At 36.4% G+C, this 19855-nt stretch overlaps 1 protein-coding gene across 1 annotated transcript in view; it reads left to right on the top strand.

Annotated features, from left to right (window-relative positions):
* The window catches only part of LOC102811079 (ras-related protein Rab-21-like), a 39762-nt gene extending 21583 nt beyond the window's left edge, over window positions 1-18179 (top strand). The window contains exons 2-7 of the mRNA XM_006859564.1: window positions 1990-2049; window positions 2737-2844; window positions 6319-6382; window positions 13442-13496; window positions 13954-14042; window positions 18037-18179. Coding sequence (XP_006859626.1) covers window positions 1990-2049; window positions 2737-2844; window positions 6319-6382; window positions 13442-13496; window positions 13954-14042; window positions 18037-18179 — 519 coding nt within the window. The remainder of the gene's footprint in view (window positions 1-1989; window positions 2050-2736; window positions 2845-6318; window positions 6383-13441; window positions 13497-13953; window positions 14043-18036) is intronic.
* Window positions 18180-19855: the final 1676 nt, after the last annotated feature.

A 19855-nucleotide genomic window follows, 5' to 3' on the forward strand; every position in this document is an offset into this window, starting at 1 on the left:
TAATTACAGAATCATTTAGAATAATACTGGTTTCAAACCATTAAATAAACTACAAGTAAGCATTTCTTATTCAGATGTGCGCCATTTAACATTCATGATATGTTCTGTGAACTGGGATAGAATGTCATGCAATTTGGTCATTCTGTGAACACCATATTATTTACAGGTAGTCCTTGTAGTAAAATCCCCCTAAAGCCTATATGTGAAAACCTTATGGAAGTCCAGCAGACAAAGCCAAGAGCTATTATCACTGGATACTGGAGGCGGGCCTTGCTGGATGTGTGGTTGTGCCTGTTGGGGCTATATGGGCAGCCAGATCAGGGCTTTGCCCAGGTGCATGGGAGTGGGGCACCCTGGTTTGGCACTGTCAGTTCCTGTGGCAGGTGTGGAGGAATCACTGCTTACATTGGGAATGAAAGACTATGTGGCTGTTGTGTGGGTGAATGAAGCCAGAAGGAGGCTAGGGAAGAGTTTGGGATGTACTCTGTAATCTGGCTTCTCATTCAATCTAGGGCTCTGGGGTCTTTAAAACCATTGTTTAAAGTGAGGTTGTAAATACTTGTGGGAGCAGAAAGCATCCTCTTTTGTATATATTTAGAAACTTTTTATTATTAATTGAGTAAAGGTTTACAGAGCAAGTCACACACTGTTTTTGTGTCATCACAATAATTGCAATCTCTTTTATGTAAAAACAGTTATCCCATTTTTTCCCTTCCACCCTCACCAACCCCTCTGAACCTTGTCCCCAGGTAAATGTTGCCCTTTGATCTTGAATGGTTGACCATTCCATGGTGAGCATCCCTTATTAGTGTTGCGTGTGCCCCCCCTCCCCCTTTCCCTGCACGCACACATACATATCCACAGCTTGGTTAAAAATTGGGCCACAAGAGCGAGTTCCATTCCAGACCTGGGGCCAGAGTCTCAGGTTCCTTCAGTCTCTTTCTCACCAGTAAGCCCAATCTTTTTGATAATTTTAATTTTGTTCTATATTGTCTTCCACTCTATCTGGGACCCTTTAATGTGATCCCTTCCAGAACAGTTGATAGTGGTAGCTAGGTACCATCTAGTTCTTCTGGTCTCAGAAACGTGGCAACTGATGTTCACATGTTCCATTAGTCCATTGGCCTAATTGATCCTAAACATCTTCAGTTTTCATGACTCTTCTTTCTTCTGCACATGGAAAGACCAGTAGTTGTACCTTGATAAAACTCATGAGATTTTAAGATCCCAGAAAGTCACATCCTTCCCCCATGGAGCAGCTGTTGGGCTCAAACCTCCTACCTTGTGGTTACCAGTTCAGTGCTTATCCCTTTAAAGCCATTGGCACTTGCTTTAAAGCTATTTTTGTTGTTGTTGTCAAGTGCCATAGAGTTGGTGCCAACTCATAGCTACCCTGTGTAGTATTTCCAAGGAGCTGCTGGTGAATTTGAACTGCTGACCTTGCAGTTGAAACTGACCTTGCGGTCCAGTGCTTTATCCCACAGCACCACACCAGGACTCCTTTAAAACCATCAGGGGGGAAATAAAAAAAGGAGTGTTGCTTTCTCTTTTACAACAACAAAAACAAAAAACACTTTCTGGGACCATGGACAATTATATGCTGTCTTTTGTTGCCTGGAAAGACATTGCCCAATGGGATGGTAAGTTTGTATATCTGTGTCTTAGAAATCAGCCTCTCTCTGTACTGAGTAGGTTCACGTGATAAATTCAAATGCTCTAAGAAAAGTTTTGTTCTGTATATAGAGACGAAGAAAAACTAAGAAAATAATTGTTTTTCTTTGTATATTCATGATTTGAGCTTATCTTTTCCTCAGGTAGAATGTAAATAATTTGTTGTCAGTGAAAATGTTTGCCCTTTAGTAAAAAATTCAGTGATTACTTTTTCTCCCACAGTTTGAATTTTCACATTGAGATGATTCATTTATTTTTAATTGTCAGAATAAAACATATGAAACATTGTTTAATGTGTCATTCTCTTTTTTTTTTTAGGCATCTTTCTTAACAAAGAAGTTAAATATTGGTGGGAAAAGAGTAAATCTTGCCATATGGGTAAGTTAATTTTTTCAACTCTGTGAATGGAGGTTTCTGCATGTTTTTGGTACTATAAGAACTAATTGGCTTAAAGAATAGGAAATTTAAGTTTTGTATTTTTTTTTTTTTTAAAGTTACCTGAAGGCTAGCCAAAAGTTTTGTATTTATTTATTTAATTTTTGGTGGGGTTTGTGATTTAAAAAAACAAAACATTTTTTTCCCCTAGAATCTGCTTAAGAATTATATCTTGAAAAGAATTTAGTATTTGAATATTGGCGTCATAACTATTCATCTACAAAGGGCAAAGTCAGAGGGCTTTCATTTCAGAGAGAAGACTAGGTGGGCCATTTGTCTGCTTTGTACTCTTCAGGAAATTAAGATTAGTGAAAGGCTCATTTCATGGGCAACTGATTTATGGTGCATTGCTAACCATTCTGATTGACATCGAAATTGGTTTATCAGTGGGGTTGTTTAGGCAACTTGAGAGGGAAGAAACATTAAGTCTATAATTGTAAAACACTAAATATTGGCTATAGTTTGGTTCTTTGTTTGTTTGTTTTTTTCACCTTGTGTTTAACAGTGTTTTCGGGTACCTGAGATTCTGTGTGCCCCACTTCCTAATTAGTCGTAAATTTGCTGTAGTTGAAATATATCATATATATATATTTTTCATCTATTTTAAAAAGTGTGTGTTCCTTTATTTAGGATACAGCAGGTCAAGAGAGATTTCATGCATTGGGTCCAATTTACTACAGAGATTCAAATGGAGCTGTTTTAGTTTATGACATGACAGATGAAGATTCTTTTCAGAAGGTATTTGATTTACTTATGGGTAGATGACTATAATCAGAACAACACACTGATTTTTCAATTCTCCATTAACATGCCTTTGTTCACTAACACACTTAGTCTTGGTTTTAAAGGTAAAGTTTATAGTTTGTACATAAATGGTGGCTACTCATTTTAAAATTCGTATTAAAATGATTAATACTTTATTACATACTTTCTTAGAAATTAAGAGGGAAATTATCATTTAGAAATAATGTTTCAGAAAAATATAGGACTTTTTTCCCTCCCTGCTAAAGAAAAAGTACAAACATTTCTTCGTTACAAATCCTCTGGGTGCCTGAAACTTGGTCTGACTGCACAGACTCTCTTATAATGAGAAGGAAAGGGGAAGAACTGAATCACATTTAAGCACTTTCTCCTCCATAAGTATCCTGGAGATGATCATATAAGTTTTATAGGAACAGGATAGATATTGTTTGTTTTAAAGCTCTTGTAATTTTTCATCCTTCTTCCAATGTACACTTGCAAAGTCAGGACTTGTAAAGTTGTTTGAAACCAAAAATGAGTTTCCAGTAAACTTATCTCTGAATTCTCCTCACAGAATGGGTTACTTATTTGCCATTTCCTCCTAAATCCCTTCTTTGAATAAATTAGTCAGGAATGTGTAACTAAAGAGAGTAATTTCCATGGCAGAAGCTATGCTAGCCTTGAGCTACAGATTTGTTCATGCTGAAATTGTGTGACTTTCTAGTTTTTGCATTTGTTTTCCAGTTGAATCTGGTAGAGCAGATAGATCCACCGTTGGATTATTATTGATAGTGAAAAAGCTTAGTATAAAAAGCAGAAAAATGAATAAATAGCTTGCAGGTCTAATGATTCTTTAAAATTATTTTGGAACTTCTGTTTGACGCTATTTGTAATTCTTTCCTTACTTTACATATGAAAAATAAATTATTTAAGTGTTTATTAAGAGAAAATTGAGACTTTGAGATTGAAAAGTTACTTATTGCAGTATAACAAATTCCTTAAAACATGGTGCCTTGAAATTGAATCCTTATGTGGAGCTGTAGGATATGCATGGAACCACAAGTCACCAGATGCTCCTTGGAAACACTATACAGGGTTGCTATGAGTTGGAACAACTCAGTGGCATATAACCACCATCATGAGTCAGAACCGACTTGACTGCACTTAACAGCAACATCATTCTGTGGGTTGAATGGGTAGTTTCTCTGCTCTTTGAGATATCAGTGGGATCACTCATGCAGCTGCAGTGAACTGGACCATCTAAGATTTAGGCTTGGTTCTCATCCATGTGGCCTCTTGTCCCAGCAGGTATCTTGTTCTCCAGGTCGTCTCTTCACATGTGCACTCATTAGTTTCTATCCAAGCCCAAATTTCTATATAACAACTGGATCCCAAGAAAGTGAAAGCAGAAGCTACCAGTCCTTAGGCTTAGGTCTGAAATGGCACGGGATCACTTCTGCCACATTTTCGTGGTTAGTCCAAGCTTATAAGGCTAGCTCAAATTCAGGTGTGGTAAAAATTTGTGGCCATCTTTAAGGTACCAAAAAATGTACTGGTGTAATGAATAGATAGGATCAAATTGGAGATGATTAACAAATTTTCTGAAAATTGATTAGAGTATTAAGTTGTGATATGTACAGAGAGTAGAACCATAAACCCCCCAACCCCTGCCATCATATCAGTTCCAACTCCTTGTAACTATAAGTCTTTATGGGAGCAGAGAGCCTCGTCTTTCTCTCATGGAGTGGCTGGTGGGTTTAAACTGTCAACCTTGTGGATAGCAGCCCAACGCCTAATCCACAGCACTATTCAGACTCCTTAGGCAGAGAGTAGAGTAACACGTAATTGGATTTTGACATATTTCTTTTGAGTTGGTGAAGACACACACTTTTTACTGGTATCAATTTTTTTTTTCTATGTGAGAACTACTAGGATGATACTTAAATGGTTACCTCAAAACTTTATATATAATGTAAAGATGGGGCTGCACCTGCAAATCTGACTCAGTGCTGCCCTAAAGATCAAGTGATTACCTTTGCTTTATAAGGATTTAGGATTTACCAAAGACAGCTTCTCTGTATTACTTCAAGGAATAGGATTGTGGAATTGTTTTATTTGTACCATAAAACCAGATGGCCAGTAAATGCTTACTGTAGATCTAAATGTAGTATATAGATGTATATATATATGTATATTTTTTAGAAAAGTATAAATTCTCTGTAATTTGATGACACACAGATTAAATAATATTGTAAAAGATGAAGTTTATAATTTCTTTATCCTGTAATCTTATTGTAATCAAAATATTTAACGATATGAATTAAAATAATCTACCGAATTGTACTTTACTCCCAACTATGCCTATTGCTGGAGTCCATTTGTGTCACTGTAGGATAAGCACAGGACTGCAATTTCATTAGTTCAAACCCACCAGCTGCCCCTCAGAAACCCCTATATATGTGTGTCAGAACCAGCTTGTTGATACTTAACAACAATAACAACAACACACCTATGCTGTGCTTGATAGTAGGAAATAGTTTGCTACTGGAGGCCTTGTACACCAGTGGTTCTTTCTCACCCCTGATTTTGCCTGCCAGGGGACATCTGACAATGTCTGGAGACATTTTGGTTGTCACAACTGAAAAGGTGCTAGTGGTGTCTAGTGTGTAAAGGCCAGGGGTTGCTGCTAAACATCATACATCACATAGGACATTCACCCATAACAAAGAAATTATCTGAATCAGAACATCAATGACATTGAAATCAAGAAACCCTGTTATATATTAAATGATGATAATTTATTTTGCCACTTTTTTGAGTGTTTGTGCTCATATATATTGTTTTCTTTAAAGCATGTGCTACAGAAGCTTCTACCCATACTATTTAGAAACAAATTACACTTCAAAAGACTGCTTTAAGGGATGTATTTCTAAATCTTAAAGTGACCATACAAGTATCTACAGAGGCTGGAGTTGATATGATTTTGCTCTGGTGAATAGCTTTATTTGGGCTATGAAAGATTTATTTAAAAATTTTTTAGAGATACTCCTGTTATATCCTTCGTAGATATGTATGTTGCTGTTAAGTTCCATCGAGTCAGTTCCAACTTATAGCGACCCTGTATAGGATTTCCAAGGAGCGGCTGGTGAACTTGAACCACTGACCTTGGTGGGGTTCAAACCAACTTGACAGCCAGTGCATTAACCCACAGCACCACACCAGATATATATAGAGGTCTTGATTGTGTGTATTTGTGTATGAGCTTGCATGCATGTGCGTAAGCATGTGGTTTGCAATATAAGCTGGTAATAAATGATCCTACAGTGAATTTCCTTGTAATTTAATATATGGTAGATTAATCTCTCAGGGTTTTTGTTTTTGTTTTTGTTTTGACAATGTTGGGTTTGGGGTGTTGTAATGAATGGGAGTTGTAGCAGGATTTCTTTTAATATCTGCTCTTTGTATACACAGGTAAAAAACTGGGTCAAAGAATTACGGAAAATGTTGGGAAATGAAATCTGTTTATGTATAGTTGGTAAGCATATTTTTTTAATCTTATCACTTTCTTAATGCTTTCCTAAGGAAATGGTAAGCAAACAATTCTTATTTTAAAGTTTATGAGAAAGGAAGAGTGGCATTTAGTATCTAATATTTTCTAAGAAATAAGATTTGAATGTTATCTTTTCAGGAGATTCAAATTTTGTACTTCAATGGATGCCCTGGAGAGCAAGAGAGAAGCTAAAAACATGAGGCTTCAAGTCCTTCACCTTTGCTTCAATTAAACCATACTTTTTTATCTAAGATTTTGCTGAGAAATAAGAGTGCAGGACCCTTTTTTCTTGCTTTGTACATTTGATTGTATACATTTTTGAGTTAAGAACAAATTTAAGTCCAAAGACTTCAGTGTAATCAGGATGCTAGGAAGGAAGAATATTTTTTTAAGGGGAGGAATAAAGGAACCTTAGGACTAATTCTTATATATTTGGAATTTCCTTTCTAGTTCCCTAGTCTGAGATTATAATTTTTATGACATAACATAAAAAGTGCACCAGATGCTATGCTATTTACTCATTTAAACGTTGTCTCATTTAATATTCATAACCCTGTGATGGCTTTGTAGAGATAGCTGAACCTTGTGAATACTTAATAAATTTCCCCAATACTGACCACCTGTCAGAGATGGGGGGTTCCTGGTGTGGCGCTGTGGGTTAATGCACCAGACTGCAGAGCCGTTTGAACTGCAACGTCGGCAGTTCAAGCTCATCATCTGCTCCTTGGAAACCCTGTACAAGTTCGCTATGGGTCAGAACCGACTCGATGACACTTAACAACAACAAATCAGAGATGGGAGTTGAATTAGAGTCAGTATTCAATGCTTATGTTGTTAATCCTTATTCATTCTCTTTTCCTTTTTATAAGGCTGATATATAATAAGAATGGCTTGGAAGAAACCAGGGTAGGTTTAGTGGAGGGGAGACAAATTTTGGGAAATGAAAGGAGTGGTCAACTTGGGCAAGTTCGGTTTTTCAGCTTTGGAAAGTTACGTTTCATGCATTTTGTCATCATTAGATTGATAGCAGTCACAAATGAGAGTACAAGTTGGTTGAAAAGGACAAGGAGATGGATAATTTGGCTTGCTTTTCAGTCTAGATGTGGTTTGTTAGATTTGATGGTAAGACTTTCAGACCAGATTCCTGAGGTAGGAGACAACATTGGAGTTTGAGGGCAAAAGCTTAAACTAGTCATTAGTGAGTATTACTGGCTTTGTCTGTTATATTGTACTTAACTGGGAGTGAATATAGCTATAGTAGGTGAATGAATGACTTAAGATTTCATTATTTGGGATTCTAGTCATCTTTCAGAAGAGAGAAAAATGACTAATATATAACTGAGAAAGTTGAAGCAGACTGTTACATTACTAAGGTCACAAACTAACATTAACAAAATATTAGCGGGGTTACATTTACTTATAAGTAGTTTATTTAAATGTCATATTCTTTATGTCCATATCAGAAACTTAGAAACATTGATAATGTACTGCTTCAAGTATGGTTAAATACTCTTCATTTTATTTAATGTCTGTTAGAGGTTAGTATAGAGTCCTGGTGTGGTGATGTAGGATAAATACTGCACTGCTAATCACAAGGTTGACAGTTCAAATCAAGGTTAGCTGTTCCTGAATCCTCATCAGAATCACATTTGACATACATAATTCTACCAACAGTTTCTTCAAGGCAATCTAGGAAATCCTATACATGGTTGCTATGAGTCAGAACTGACTCCATGGCATTTAACAACAACAACAAAGTGATTAGTATGAAATAGAAAAAAATTTTTCTTTCCTATTGGCAAGTGTGATGTGGGATTTTGTTGTAATTCGGAGTAGAAAGAAATTTGAGTCTACTTAGTCCCTTGTTCCCAAGCTTGGTTTATCATCAGAATAACCTGGTGTCTTAGTGTTCTAGTTCTAACAGAATTACCACAGGTGTGGATGACTTTAACAAATAAAAATTTATTTTCTCATAGTTTAGTAGGCTGGTAGTACAGACTCAGGGCACTAGCTCTGGGGGTGGTCTTTCTGTCTCTGTTAGTTTTGTGGGAAGGTCCTTGACTCTTTAGCTTATTCTGGTTCCATGGAGGTCTCCATGTTTCTTGACATAAGTCTTTATGTTATCTACTCTGCTTACTTGTTTAGTTTCTTTTATATCTCAAAAGAAATGACCCAAAACACAGCCTACAATAATCAGGTCTCATTAGCATAACAAAGACTTGGGTTGGTTTTTTTTTTTAAAAGACATTCCATCCTGGAGTTTGTGATATCTAGAGTTCAAGCTGTGTATTTCCAAAGTACAGTGATGGAACAGACATGAATTTTCTCCCATTTCTATCACACATGGGAGAAATTGAAGGGAAAGAAGGGATAACAGACACTAAGAAAGTCTAAAACCCAGCAGAGCAAATCACATTCAGTCTGAAGGCTTGAAAAGATATCCCTCTTCTCTGAGACCTTTTGGGCAGTGATCCTACCCTCTACATTCTGGGTGTTGGCCATGCTCGCTTGGAGACACCTGACTCTGGGCTTCAACTCTGCATTACAGGCCCTATAGGATGACAGCCCTGCTTACTTTGCTTTAGGTGACCCAGTTCTTCTAGTTTCATTTGAGTGGCTACATCCTCAGTAGGCATCATTCTTCTGCCCCTTGGGCATGGCAGCCCACTCTTTCAACTATGGGCAACAGCCCATCAGCAGCGACACCTTAATAGTAACCACCCACCCGACCTCCTGAACCAAGTTGATGAAGATCCGAATAGAAACCTAAAAAGGTATGACCCCACTCATTGAGATTCAGCAGAATGTGGTACTACACTTTGAAACTGAGAAGGACCTGCTCCTATTCTTCTAACAGTTTTGCTGATCCCAGGGCTGCTCCAGGGATTGTTCTTTTATTTCCTTGGCACACAACAGATTGAACTTTTTTGACTTTTACACTTCCTGTAGAATTTCAAGATGAAGACAGCATTCTTTCTCTCTTGATTTCAGTCTAAACTGTATGTTTTCTGCTGTTGACTAGATCCATCAGTCACAGGCTTACTCTTTTTGACGCTTTACTCTTTCTGTGTAATCATGTCCTTGGTGAACATTCTAGGGCATGCATCCTTAGTTTTGTACAACAGAATTACTCAATAAGTTGCATTTTCATTTTGCGCAGTTCATTTTTAAGTCCATCTCTTTCCTTTTGCATTTTTCTGTAAGCTGCAAGGAGAAACCGCACAGCCCATTAAGGTCTTGCATAGAATTCTCTTCAGCTATATATCCAGTTCATCACTTAATAGTTCCACCGTTCACCAAATATTTGAACATAATTCAGACAAGTTCTTTGCCACTGCATGAAAAGTGTCACCCTTCTCCATTGTCCAATCACATTTTCATCATTTTCTTTAAAGTTTCATCAGAAGCACATTTATGCCCCCATGTCTAACAACATTCTGTTGTTGGCACTGTGTTCTCTGAGATGATACAGACTATGTTCTTCTTTTGTTTCTGAATCCTCATCAGAATCACATTTGACATACATAATTCTACCAACAGTTTCTTCAAGGCAATCTAGGATTTTACAATTGTTGTAAAGTGCTGTTGAGTCGATTCCAACCCATAGTTACCCTGTATAAGATTTCTGAGGAACAACTGGTGAGCTTGAACTGCCGACCTTGCAGTTCAAATGGCTTTTCAGTCTGGCTCATTAACCCACAACGCCACACCAGGAGTCCGCTTTTACTGTTAGGCACCTTAAAACTCTTCCAACCTCTACCCATTACCCATTTCTGAGTCCACATTTTAGGTATCTGTTCAACTAGCACCCCGCTGTAGGTACCAAATGTCTTATTCTAGACTCTATTGAGAAATGAAACCAGTGAAATATACCAGGGGCTTTAAAAAAATTCTTGGAAAAAATGGAATTGAAAAATAATGGAACTTTATACATGAACTTTTTTTTATTTTTTTTGTACATGAACTTTTTGAAGCTCCCTTTTATATACAAGAAAGCCTCAAAGAGTTCATAGAAAAATTCCATTTTCTTTCAATTCCATGGATCCATGAACTTTTTGAAGCAAAGTTGATACAGAACATTAATCAACACATACATCTCTTAGGCCTCATCTCACATATTCTAAATCAGAACCTCTTTGGATAGGACTGAGACTTAATTTTCTCTTTTCGTTCCATTTTCTTTTCTTTCATAAGCATTTTTGAATGGCATCTTTTGGCCAAGCCCTTTAGTGTCATACACATTTGTTGAGTGACATTGAGTTGGTTCTGTCGTACAGTAACCCTGCATAGGTTTTCTGAGGAATAGCTGATGGATTTGAACTGCTGAGCTTTTGATTGTTCAGTGCATATCCTACAGTGCCACACCAGAACTTTTATATGAATTTAACCTCTATGTAAGTGTTTGGAAACAACTTACCTTGTTTAACATGATATCCGGATCTCATTTAGATAGCTGTGTTTCAGTTTTATGACAATTTTTGAAGGTGATTCAATGTTCTTGTCAAAAAGGCAGCTCTGTTTTTGTTGATTGATAGTTTTTCTCACATTTAGCTGAAATAAAACTCCTTGTAGCCTTTACTTATGATTTTTAAAAGTGAACTTTTTGTATGCAGTATATACAGAGAAGTATACAAATCTTAACAGCAAAATGAAATTTTATAAAAATAATAGTTATGAAAATAGCTAATTTATTCGTCTAATAATTTGTTAAAATAATATTTATGCTTAGAATAGTATTAAATAATAAAGCAGTATCTAACTAATTTCTCCTAAGTTCTTTTGGGGAGTAATGTGATTGTCTACTTTACTCTATTTATGGGTTTTGATGATTCTATCCTTACTCTGTTTATGGGTTTTGATGATTCTAGTGGAATTTAAAATATGAGGTATTCGGTATCTAGGGAGAAACAAATCATAGATTTAAATTATTTGGAACAAAAGTTTCCTTGCTGTCAACTAGGATCAATCCTGTTTTACCTTTTTAGAGTGAAACAATCTTACACCTCTGTTTGCTTCAGCCATTGGCCACTAGGTGGTGCCTTTTGCATTCTTTGTTTCATAAAACAACTTGTTTTTCCTCTGATGACTTTGATATATTGGCTGCTGCTGTTAAGTGCTTTTGAGTTGATTTCAACTCATAGCAACCCTGTGTAGGGTCTCCAACCTTGTGATTCAAACTGACTTTGCAGTCCAGCGCACTAACCCATAGCAGCACACCAGAACTGTGATATGTAATAAATTAGGCTGTAATATGTAGCAAATTAAATTTTTATTGATGAAATATAATGTAGGACATCAGAACTAGATACGGAAATTCTTGCTGAGGTAGATACATAACTATTCAAAAAGAAGAGTTCATTACTGAATTTGTTAGTACTAGTTGAGCTTTAGTCTATTTCCTTTCCCTCATATCTTGAAGCTCTGGGTTTCAAATAGTCCTTCAGCTGCTAGCATTTAATAGGTATAAATTACCTCAAGTCTTTGATATACAGACCCTCCAAAGGCATTGCATCTTTTATTGGATGCCTGCTTCACTGTTCAGGAAATATCTGTGTCTGAAATTGTCTCTGTACTCTGTAAAATCCCAAGAAAAAATGACTATGGTGTTTCTTTTTCTCCTGTAGAAGTCATAATGGAAACAGTGGGAGTATTTGTTTCAGGTGCCCTTCGTTAGGGAATTTCGCCCATTCCTATCTTGTTTCTAGTACGTTTTACAATCTATTTTCAGCCAGCTCAACTTCTTTTCAATAAGGAGTCTGCATTTTGCAGTTCCTTTATTTTTGTTCCACTTTCTTTCTTTTTTAAAGTCTACAAATTTAATTCACGAACTAAATACACCTGTGTAACCAGCATCAGGACAACCATCATTACAGCACCTCAGACCTTCCTTGTTCTGATGGCTTTTTAGAGTAATCTCAGTTTGGTCCCATTGTTTAGGGAGAGTTAAGCTTATTTTCAGCAGTTTTGAATGTGCCTGATACACACATAATAAGTTCTGTAGTTTTTTTTTAAACAAACAGTTTTTTTCCCTTGCATAATAATGGTGTTCTTAAAAATCCGTATATTAAAATTTTTGTTTTAACCAGCTTGTATCAGCCAGGAAACCAAAGTTCTCTTTAGAACCAATAGGTTAACATTTTAATCTATAAGATGTTATTGTTAAGTGTGATTGAGTTGATTCTGATCCATAGTGACCCTGTATAGGGTTCCTTGTGATACAAACCAAACTTGCAATGCAACACATTATCTCCTGCAGCACCACACCAAGACACCAATTTGCAAGATTGTTGTTGTTATATGCCATCAAGTCAGTTCTGACCCATAGTGATCTTATATAGGGTTTCCCAGGAGCGGCTGGTGAGCTTGAACCACCAACCTTGAGGTTCAAACTGACTTTGCGGTCCAGTGCATTAACCCACAACACCACACCAGGTCTCCAATCTATAAGATAGCTTTCCTTAATTATTGACTCTCTCTAAGGAGCTCTGGTAGCATAGTGGTTACGAATTGGGTTGTGAACCTTAAGGTCAGCAGTTCAAAACTATCAGCTGTTCTGCGGGAGAAAGATGAGGCTTTCTCCTCCCGTAAAGATTTATAGCCTCAAAAACCCTGTACAGGGTCTCTATGAGTCAGAAGTGACTCCACAGCACATAACCAACCAACTAAATTTGATTTAGGACTATAGAAATTTTTTGCTATTATTTTTGACCATTTACACTTGGCTAAGCATCATAGGTTTACCCATTAGGTTTTCCTAGAAAGTTTTGGTTTGTGGTGCCCCACTCTTTGGAAAAGTTGTTTCCTCTGACAGAGGATGCACCTGCAGGAGTAACCTGTGTTGAACCATTTGAGGGATGATGAGGCATTTATCTAACAGCCATGGCCAACCGTCACAACTTAATAGTGTGAGAATATTTAGAAGTCAGATAGCGGTTTGTATTTTTTAAAAGTGGATCAAAATAGTAGTATATTGAGTTGTTGAGTTAATTTCATTATAAAAAATTAGTACTAATGATTGATTTCCCCTCCTTCCCCCCAAATTAGGTAATAAAATAGACTTGGAAAAGGAGAGACATGTTTCCATTCAAGAAGCAGAATCGTAAGTGTTACTTCCTCATCACTTCCTTGTGGGTGTTGAGATTTTTCTCTTTGTGTATCATGCTTTATCAGTTACATATTAAATTAAGCCTCTCAATGTAGACTGATCTATTAGATTCAGGGAAACATGCTTACATTGGTAGTTTCTGGATTTTTGGTACTATTTATTTCACTTTTAGTTTCCTGTTTATTTCAGTTTTAAAAAATGAAAAATAAGAGTGATGCAAAAGAAAATTATTATGATCAAATAGGTATAGAGTTATAAAAACTTCCAAAGGATTTGCATTCCAAATTATAATATATAAGACTTGGCTCATTCCATAGAAATACGTTAAATAAATAATCTTGATTTCCCGGAACATAAGTCACAAAAATTGCTATTGTAAATAGCATTCATGACAAAAACATGAAAAAACACCTTTACATCATCACTGAAGTCAGCTTTTTTTTTTTTAAAGGTATGCAGAATCTGTGGGAGCAAAACATTATCATACTTCAGCCAAACAAAACAAAGGAATTGAAGAACTCTTTCTTGACCTTTGTAAAAGTAGGTATATTTAGATTTAATGTGCTTAGAAATGACTCTTCTGAAAGTATTGCTAGCATTCTTAAAGCGCCATTTTACCAACCACCATTAATAGCCAAACAGTGATTAATGACTTTGAAATCATTTATGTGATAGTTGCTAAATGTACATTGTTGTTGTTGTTAAGTGCCATCGCGTCAGTTCTGACTCATAGTGACCCTATATAGAGTTTCTAAGGGGCGGCTGGTGAGTTTGAACTGCCAACCCTGCAGTCCAGTGCAGTATCCCCAGCACCACATCACAGCTTCTTTATTGAAAGTAATAGTGAAGGACTGGCAATGTTTCTTTATGATGTACATAGGGTCACTGAGTTGGATCCAACTTGACGGCACACTACAATAATAACAAGCAAATAGTTTTGGACACTTTAGTTTATGAAATAATGGATTAAAATGTCTTTGTCACGTGGAATTCATTGAATTTATAGATGCCAGACATTTTGAGAATTTGATGAAGTACTGGCTTTCCTCTCTGAGAAATGTGCATACACACAAACTGTGAAGTAAATTTCAGGAGTTTTATGAATCCCTGAAGGTCATTTTCATAATTTTTGTAGATAAAGTAATTCTTAATGTGAGGTCCCTGACCAGCAGCAGCATCATCACTTGAGAACATGTTAGAAATGCATATTTTGGGGCCTACTCCTATTGTTAACTGCTGTTGAGCTGGTTCCAACTCATAGCAAATTTGTATAGAGTTTCTGAGGATTGGTTGGTGAGTTTGAGTCACCAACCTTGCGGTTCAAACCGACCTTGTGTTCCAGTGCTTATCCTACAGTGCCATACCCAGGATTCTATCAACTGGGTCCATATTTCTGGGTGTGGTGCCGAAAATCTGTTGTAACTAACACTCTGTGTGATTCTGATGTACCATAAATTTTGAGAACTGCTGTAGGTTAATACTTTTAAAAATGTGTGCACATGTATTGCTAAGGGATCTTGTTTAAAACGCCTATTTTGATTTAATAGGTTTGGTGTGGGTCGTGAGTGGTGATGATGCAGGTCCTTGGGACCATACTTTGAGTAGTGAGATTCTCGATGAGTAGTTTATAGTAATTGAATATACCCTGTATACATGTTTAAAATGTATATGACATACACAAGTGTTGGTATATTTTATAGATTGCAAAACCTACACACAAATAGAAATTTTGAAAGGTTAAGTAATTAAGTAGAAATATATTTGCAATATTTTCCTATTTAGTCTCAGTGAATTGCCTGCCATACCTCAATTTAAAACCAGTTGTTTGAGACAGTATGTAGACCCGAATTTGAGAACCCTTGTAGTAAGACTCATTCAGCTGCTTCCTTATCTTACCAATAGATATTTACATTTTTCTTAGCAGTATTTTTCTCAAAAAGCAGAAGTTTTAAATTTTGGTGAAGTCTAATGTAACAATATTTACCTATTTTTCTTTTATGATTCCTTTTTGTGTCTTATTTGAGAAATCTTTGCCCAACGCAAAATTGAAAGGATCTTTTTCTATGTTTTCTTCTACAAATGTCATGTTTTAGGTAGTACATTTAGGCTTATAATTCATTTTGGTTAGTTTTTGCATATGGTGTGAGGTATGTGTTTAGGTTTATTTTTTACATACTATTTCTGAAAAGGAGTCCTGGTGTGGCATTATGCTGGGATAATGCACTGGACCACAAGGTCAGTTTGAATTGCAAGGTCGGCGGTTCAAATTTACCAACCACTCCTTGGAAACCTTATACAGGGTTGCTATGAGTCATAACCGACTCAGTGGGCACGTAACAACAACAAACTTTATGAAGGACTGCTGGTGTGGTGCTGTAGGGTAAGCACTGGACTTCTAACTGCAAGGTCAGTGGTTCACACCCACCAGCTGCTCAGAAACCCTGTACAGAGTTGCTATGAGTCAGAACCGACTCAACGGCACTTTACCAACAACAATCTTTATGGAAGCAGACTGCCACATTTTTCTCTCCTGGAACTGCTGACCTCTCCAATGGCAGCCAAACACTTAATCAGTGCACCACTAGGACTCCTTAGTGACTGTATGTTGTTAGTACCGTCAAGTCAGTTCAGACTCATAACAACCCTGTACAGAATTTCATTGGAGCAGCTGGTGGGTTTGTACCACTGACCTGTGGTTAGCAATCCAATACATGTCCTACCTACAGCAGCGGTCTATTTCTGAACTCTGTTTTATGTTCTGAACGCTCTGTATCTCCCTTCACCAGTATAACAACACAGATAAGTATGACTTTGTAGTAAATTTTGAAATCAGCTTTTTCCTCCTCTTTTTCTGCCCCCTTCTTTCATTTTTTTACAACTAGCATTTACTTGAAAGTGTTCCATTTCTAGTAGAAGAATAAATCCTGTACCTTAGAATCACTTGTATTTGGAATGATTTTAGCTTCTTAGACACACAAATAAGTAAAAATATTGCTACAAAATTTTAGCACCCTTTAGCAATACAAATTGTGAAGCTATTGTTTCTTGGTATCTGATCCATCTAAGGTGTATACGTTTCTGAAGACAGTGCTTCTTTCTCTCTAACTCTAAATCCCCAAAGAATTTTGCACCCTTGATTTACTTCATACCAAAATGACAGTTTTGGTATGGGACTTACATTGTACTCTTTTGAAATGTTCATTTAGTTTGAGGAACAAAAAGTCTGAAAGGGCAAGATCAGGACTGTAGGATGCATAGGGTAAGGTTTCCCGATGCTGTTCTCTTATGACAGACCTATACATGAAGAATGAGCAGGCACATTGTCTCATCATGGAAAACATTTCTCAATGTAACCTAATCTTTTTACCAGTGCAGTTTTCATTTTCTTAAAACTTCTTTGTAATAAGCAGCCTCTGTGGCTGACATGTGTTCTTCAAGAAAATCTATCAATATATCACTCCTTTGGAGTCTCCCAAAAAACAGTTGTCACAACCTCTGAACTGACTTCTTTGCCTTAAATATAACTGGCCGAGTAGATCCCCCTTGGAAGCCACTGTTTTAATTGGACCTTGCTCTCTGGATCATATTGGTAAATCTAAGACTCATCCTTGGTTGTGATTCATTCCATAAAATCATCTTCATTAGCTTTGATCTTGCTTAAGACTGATCTGAGCTAGCTGATCTTTACTCAGTGCTCTTTGCATTCATCTAGCTGAAAACTTGCTAAGGCCGAGATGTTAGTTTAAAATTGAAAATGCCCTAACTTCATGAAGTAGCTATCAGATCAGTTCTAATTCTTTGGTTTACTGTCACTAGTTTCTGACTTCAGCCAGAGTTTCTTCATTTATTGAGGTTGATGGCCTTCCATCTCTTGGCTCATCTTTGAGTTCATCCTGACCTTCCTTAAAATGCTTGATCCATCTAAAAACTTGTTTCATGTGGGACAGCATTCTTACAAATTTGTTGCAAAGCTTCAGTAATTTAGGAAGATGTCCACTTGAGTTTTGCTAAAACTTTGATACTAGCTCTGACTTCAGAAAATTGTTTTTTTTCCCTGTCACAAAAGTATCCTTGTTTTGGAAGACACCCTAACAAGACTAAGACAGATGTATTGCTGATAGAACTTGTCTGTAGCCATCCATTGATCACAGAGACATGTTTAAACACATTTTCTTTAGAAGAAGCCTGTTTGTGTATGGTCTGGGACCTTAGTAGCAACTCTTTTTGACTTCTCTCATGTTTCCAGATATATTTGGAAAATCTTAGAGTTTATACTTGGGCATTGTAATTTGTTCATAGCAAAAACATTTCTTCTGTAGTATTGTCACCATGATCATACCACTGGACAAATACATTGGCTTCATGATATTAATGTTTTAAAACTTAAGGTAAAGCCATATAGTGACCTAAACTATATTTTGTTTTCTTATTAGTTGAAAGTCAGAACTATTTATCATAGTTTTATACTTTAATTGTAGAAACTGAAAATTTAACAATTGTAGTCTTAATAATTTTTGTTTTTTCCCTCTCTTAGGGATGATAGAAACAGCACAAGTGGATGAGAGGGCAAAGGGCAATGGCTCCAGTCAACCAGGAGCTGCACGGCGAGGCGTACAGATTATCGACGATGAACCTCAAGCCCAGAGTGGTGGCGGAGGGTGCTGTTCCTCTGGATAACTGTTCACACATAAGAAATTTTTAAAAAAACAAACAACAAACCCACACACACACACATACACACAAAAAACTGTGGATCATTGCCCTCAACACGAAGACTGCCGTATTCCAAGTCACATTATTTTACCAATGAAATTATAGAATTAACAGTATTTTAAATTACATTTATAACACTGCAGAGACCTTAAGTGCTAAACTTAGTGAAATTTGTGACCAGAGAATTGGCATTTTCTACATATGTTAACAAAGCAATTACCAATGGCCTTTTTACATATTTTTTTCTTTAATGAGGAATAGTATGCATGTAGAAAAGACCTACTTAAAGGCTTCATTTATATTCTTTCAAATCAAATCTTTATTTAATAACTTATATATGTTGTTGGAATGATACACATTTTTGCAGCCCTTTGTATTTTGTGGTAGTTTGAATTGTATCACTGTTTTTTTGTCTTCTGTTTTTTTTTTTTTTTTTTTTTTAAATTAGCAGATACCTGAAGTACTATTTTTGCAGGGTTTGCACAGGCCCCTAACTGTCTACTACTTTGATATAATCTATATACATCCTTTATGCTGAGCTGGTAAATACATTGTAAATTACATATTAAATATTTTATCTGCTTTGACAAGTGCAAGGTGCAAACGTATATACAATAGTCTCATTGATGACTTTAAAGTGAATTAACATTTGGCGATAAGGCCTAAACATTTTGACTCTTTTATCTGATATAAAGATTATAGCTCCCCTTCACTTATGTCTTACTTTGAAAGTGGGCATGTTTAAATTTTCACACATTCTTTACTTGAACTACTGCTGTTATCACAGTTTTTGCCTCTGTCAGTTTCATCTGATGATCAAACAGCAGCATTTGCCTTTTGGTTTGTGTTTTTTGTAAAAGAGATACGTCTACGAATTTTGCTTAGAATGGTTACTTTAGAAGTATATGAGTGGAGCATATTGAATTTAACTTCTGCAATGGTTTTAGTTTTTTCTTAGGCTTTGTATGAGATGGGTTCAGTGGTTTAAGATGAGAGGAAGAGTTCCCACTTGATTGCCCCTCCCCTAGAGTCTTTCATACATCTTGCCAGGTATAGTGTATGCTCCTGAGACAGCACTTTTAGATCCTATTGTGAGCAAGTGTTTTTGTTCATAGCGTGTCAAAGATGAACACAGAAAGATTTGTTTCATTTTAAAAGAGCTATTCTGTGTTTCTGTGAAAGGAAACATTTCATGTAATGCAGTTAATAGCAAACACTGGAAAGATTTATTATAAAATTATATTCTTGTATACTTGTAAATTAGTCCCTCAGTTTTTTTCAAACATAGGACTGAACGTAAATTTGTTAATTTTGATGAAATTAGGCACTGCTCACAGAAGGAACACAGATTGTGGAAATTAACGTAAATTGTTCTTGTTCTAATATATATATTTTTCCATTTCTGTCATGGCTTGGAAAACTAGTAAATGATATGTCTAAGATAAAGTTGAATGGTCCCTGGATTTACTTCTTATAAGAAGCAGTTGTTATTAAGTGCCATCGAGTCAGTTCTGACTCATAGCGACCCTGTATAGGATTTCCAATGAATGGCTGATGAATTTGATTTGCTGACCTTGCGGTCCAGTGCATTAGCCCCCAGCACCACATAAAACCGTTAGCATGTGCAATTAAGAGGATAT

This window comes from Chrysochloris asiatica, unplaced genomic scaffold (genome assembly GCF_000296735.1).
Source record: "Chrysochloris asiatica unplaced genomic scaffold, ChrAsi1.0 scaffold00033, whole genome shotgun sequence".
Lineage (NCBI taxonomy): Eukaryota > Metazoa > Chordata > Mammalia > Afrosoricida > Chrysochloridae > Chrysochloris > Chrysochloris asiatica.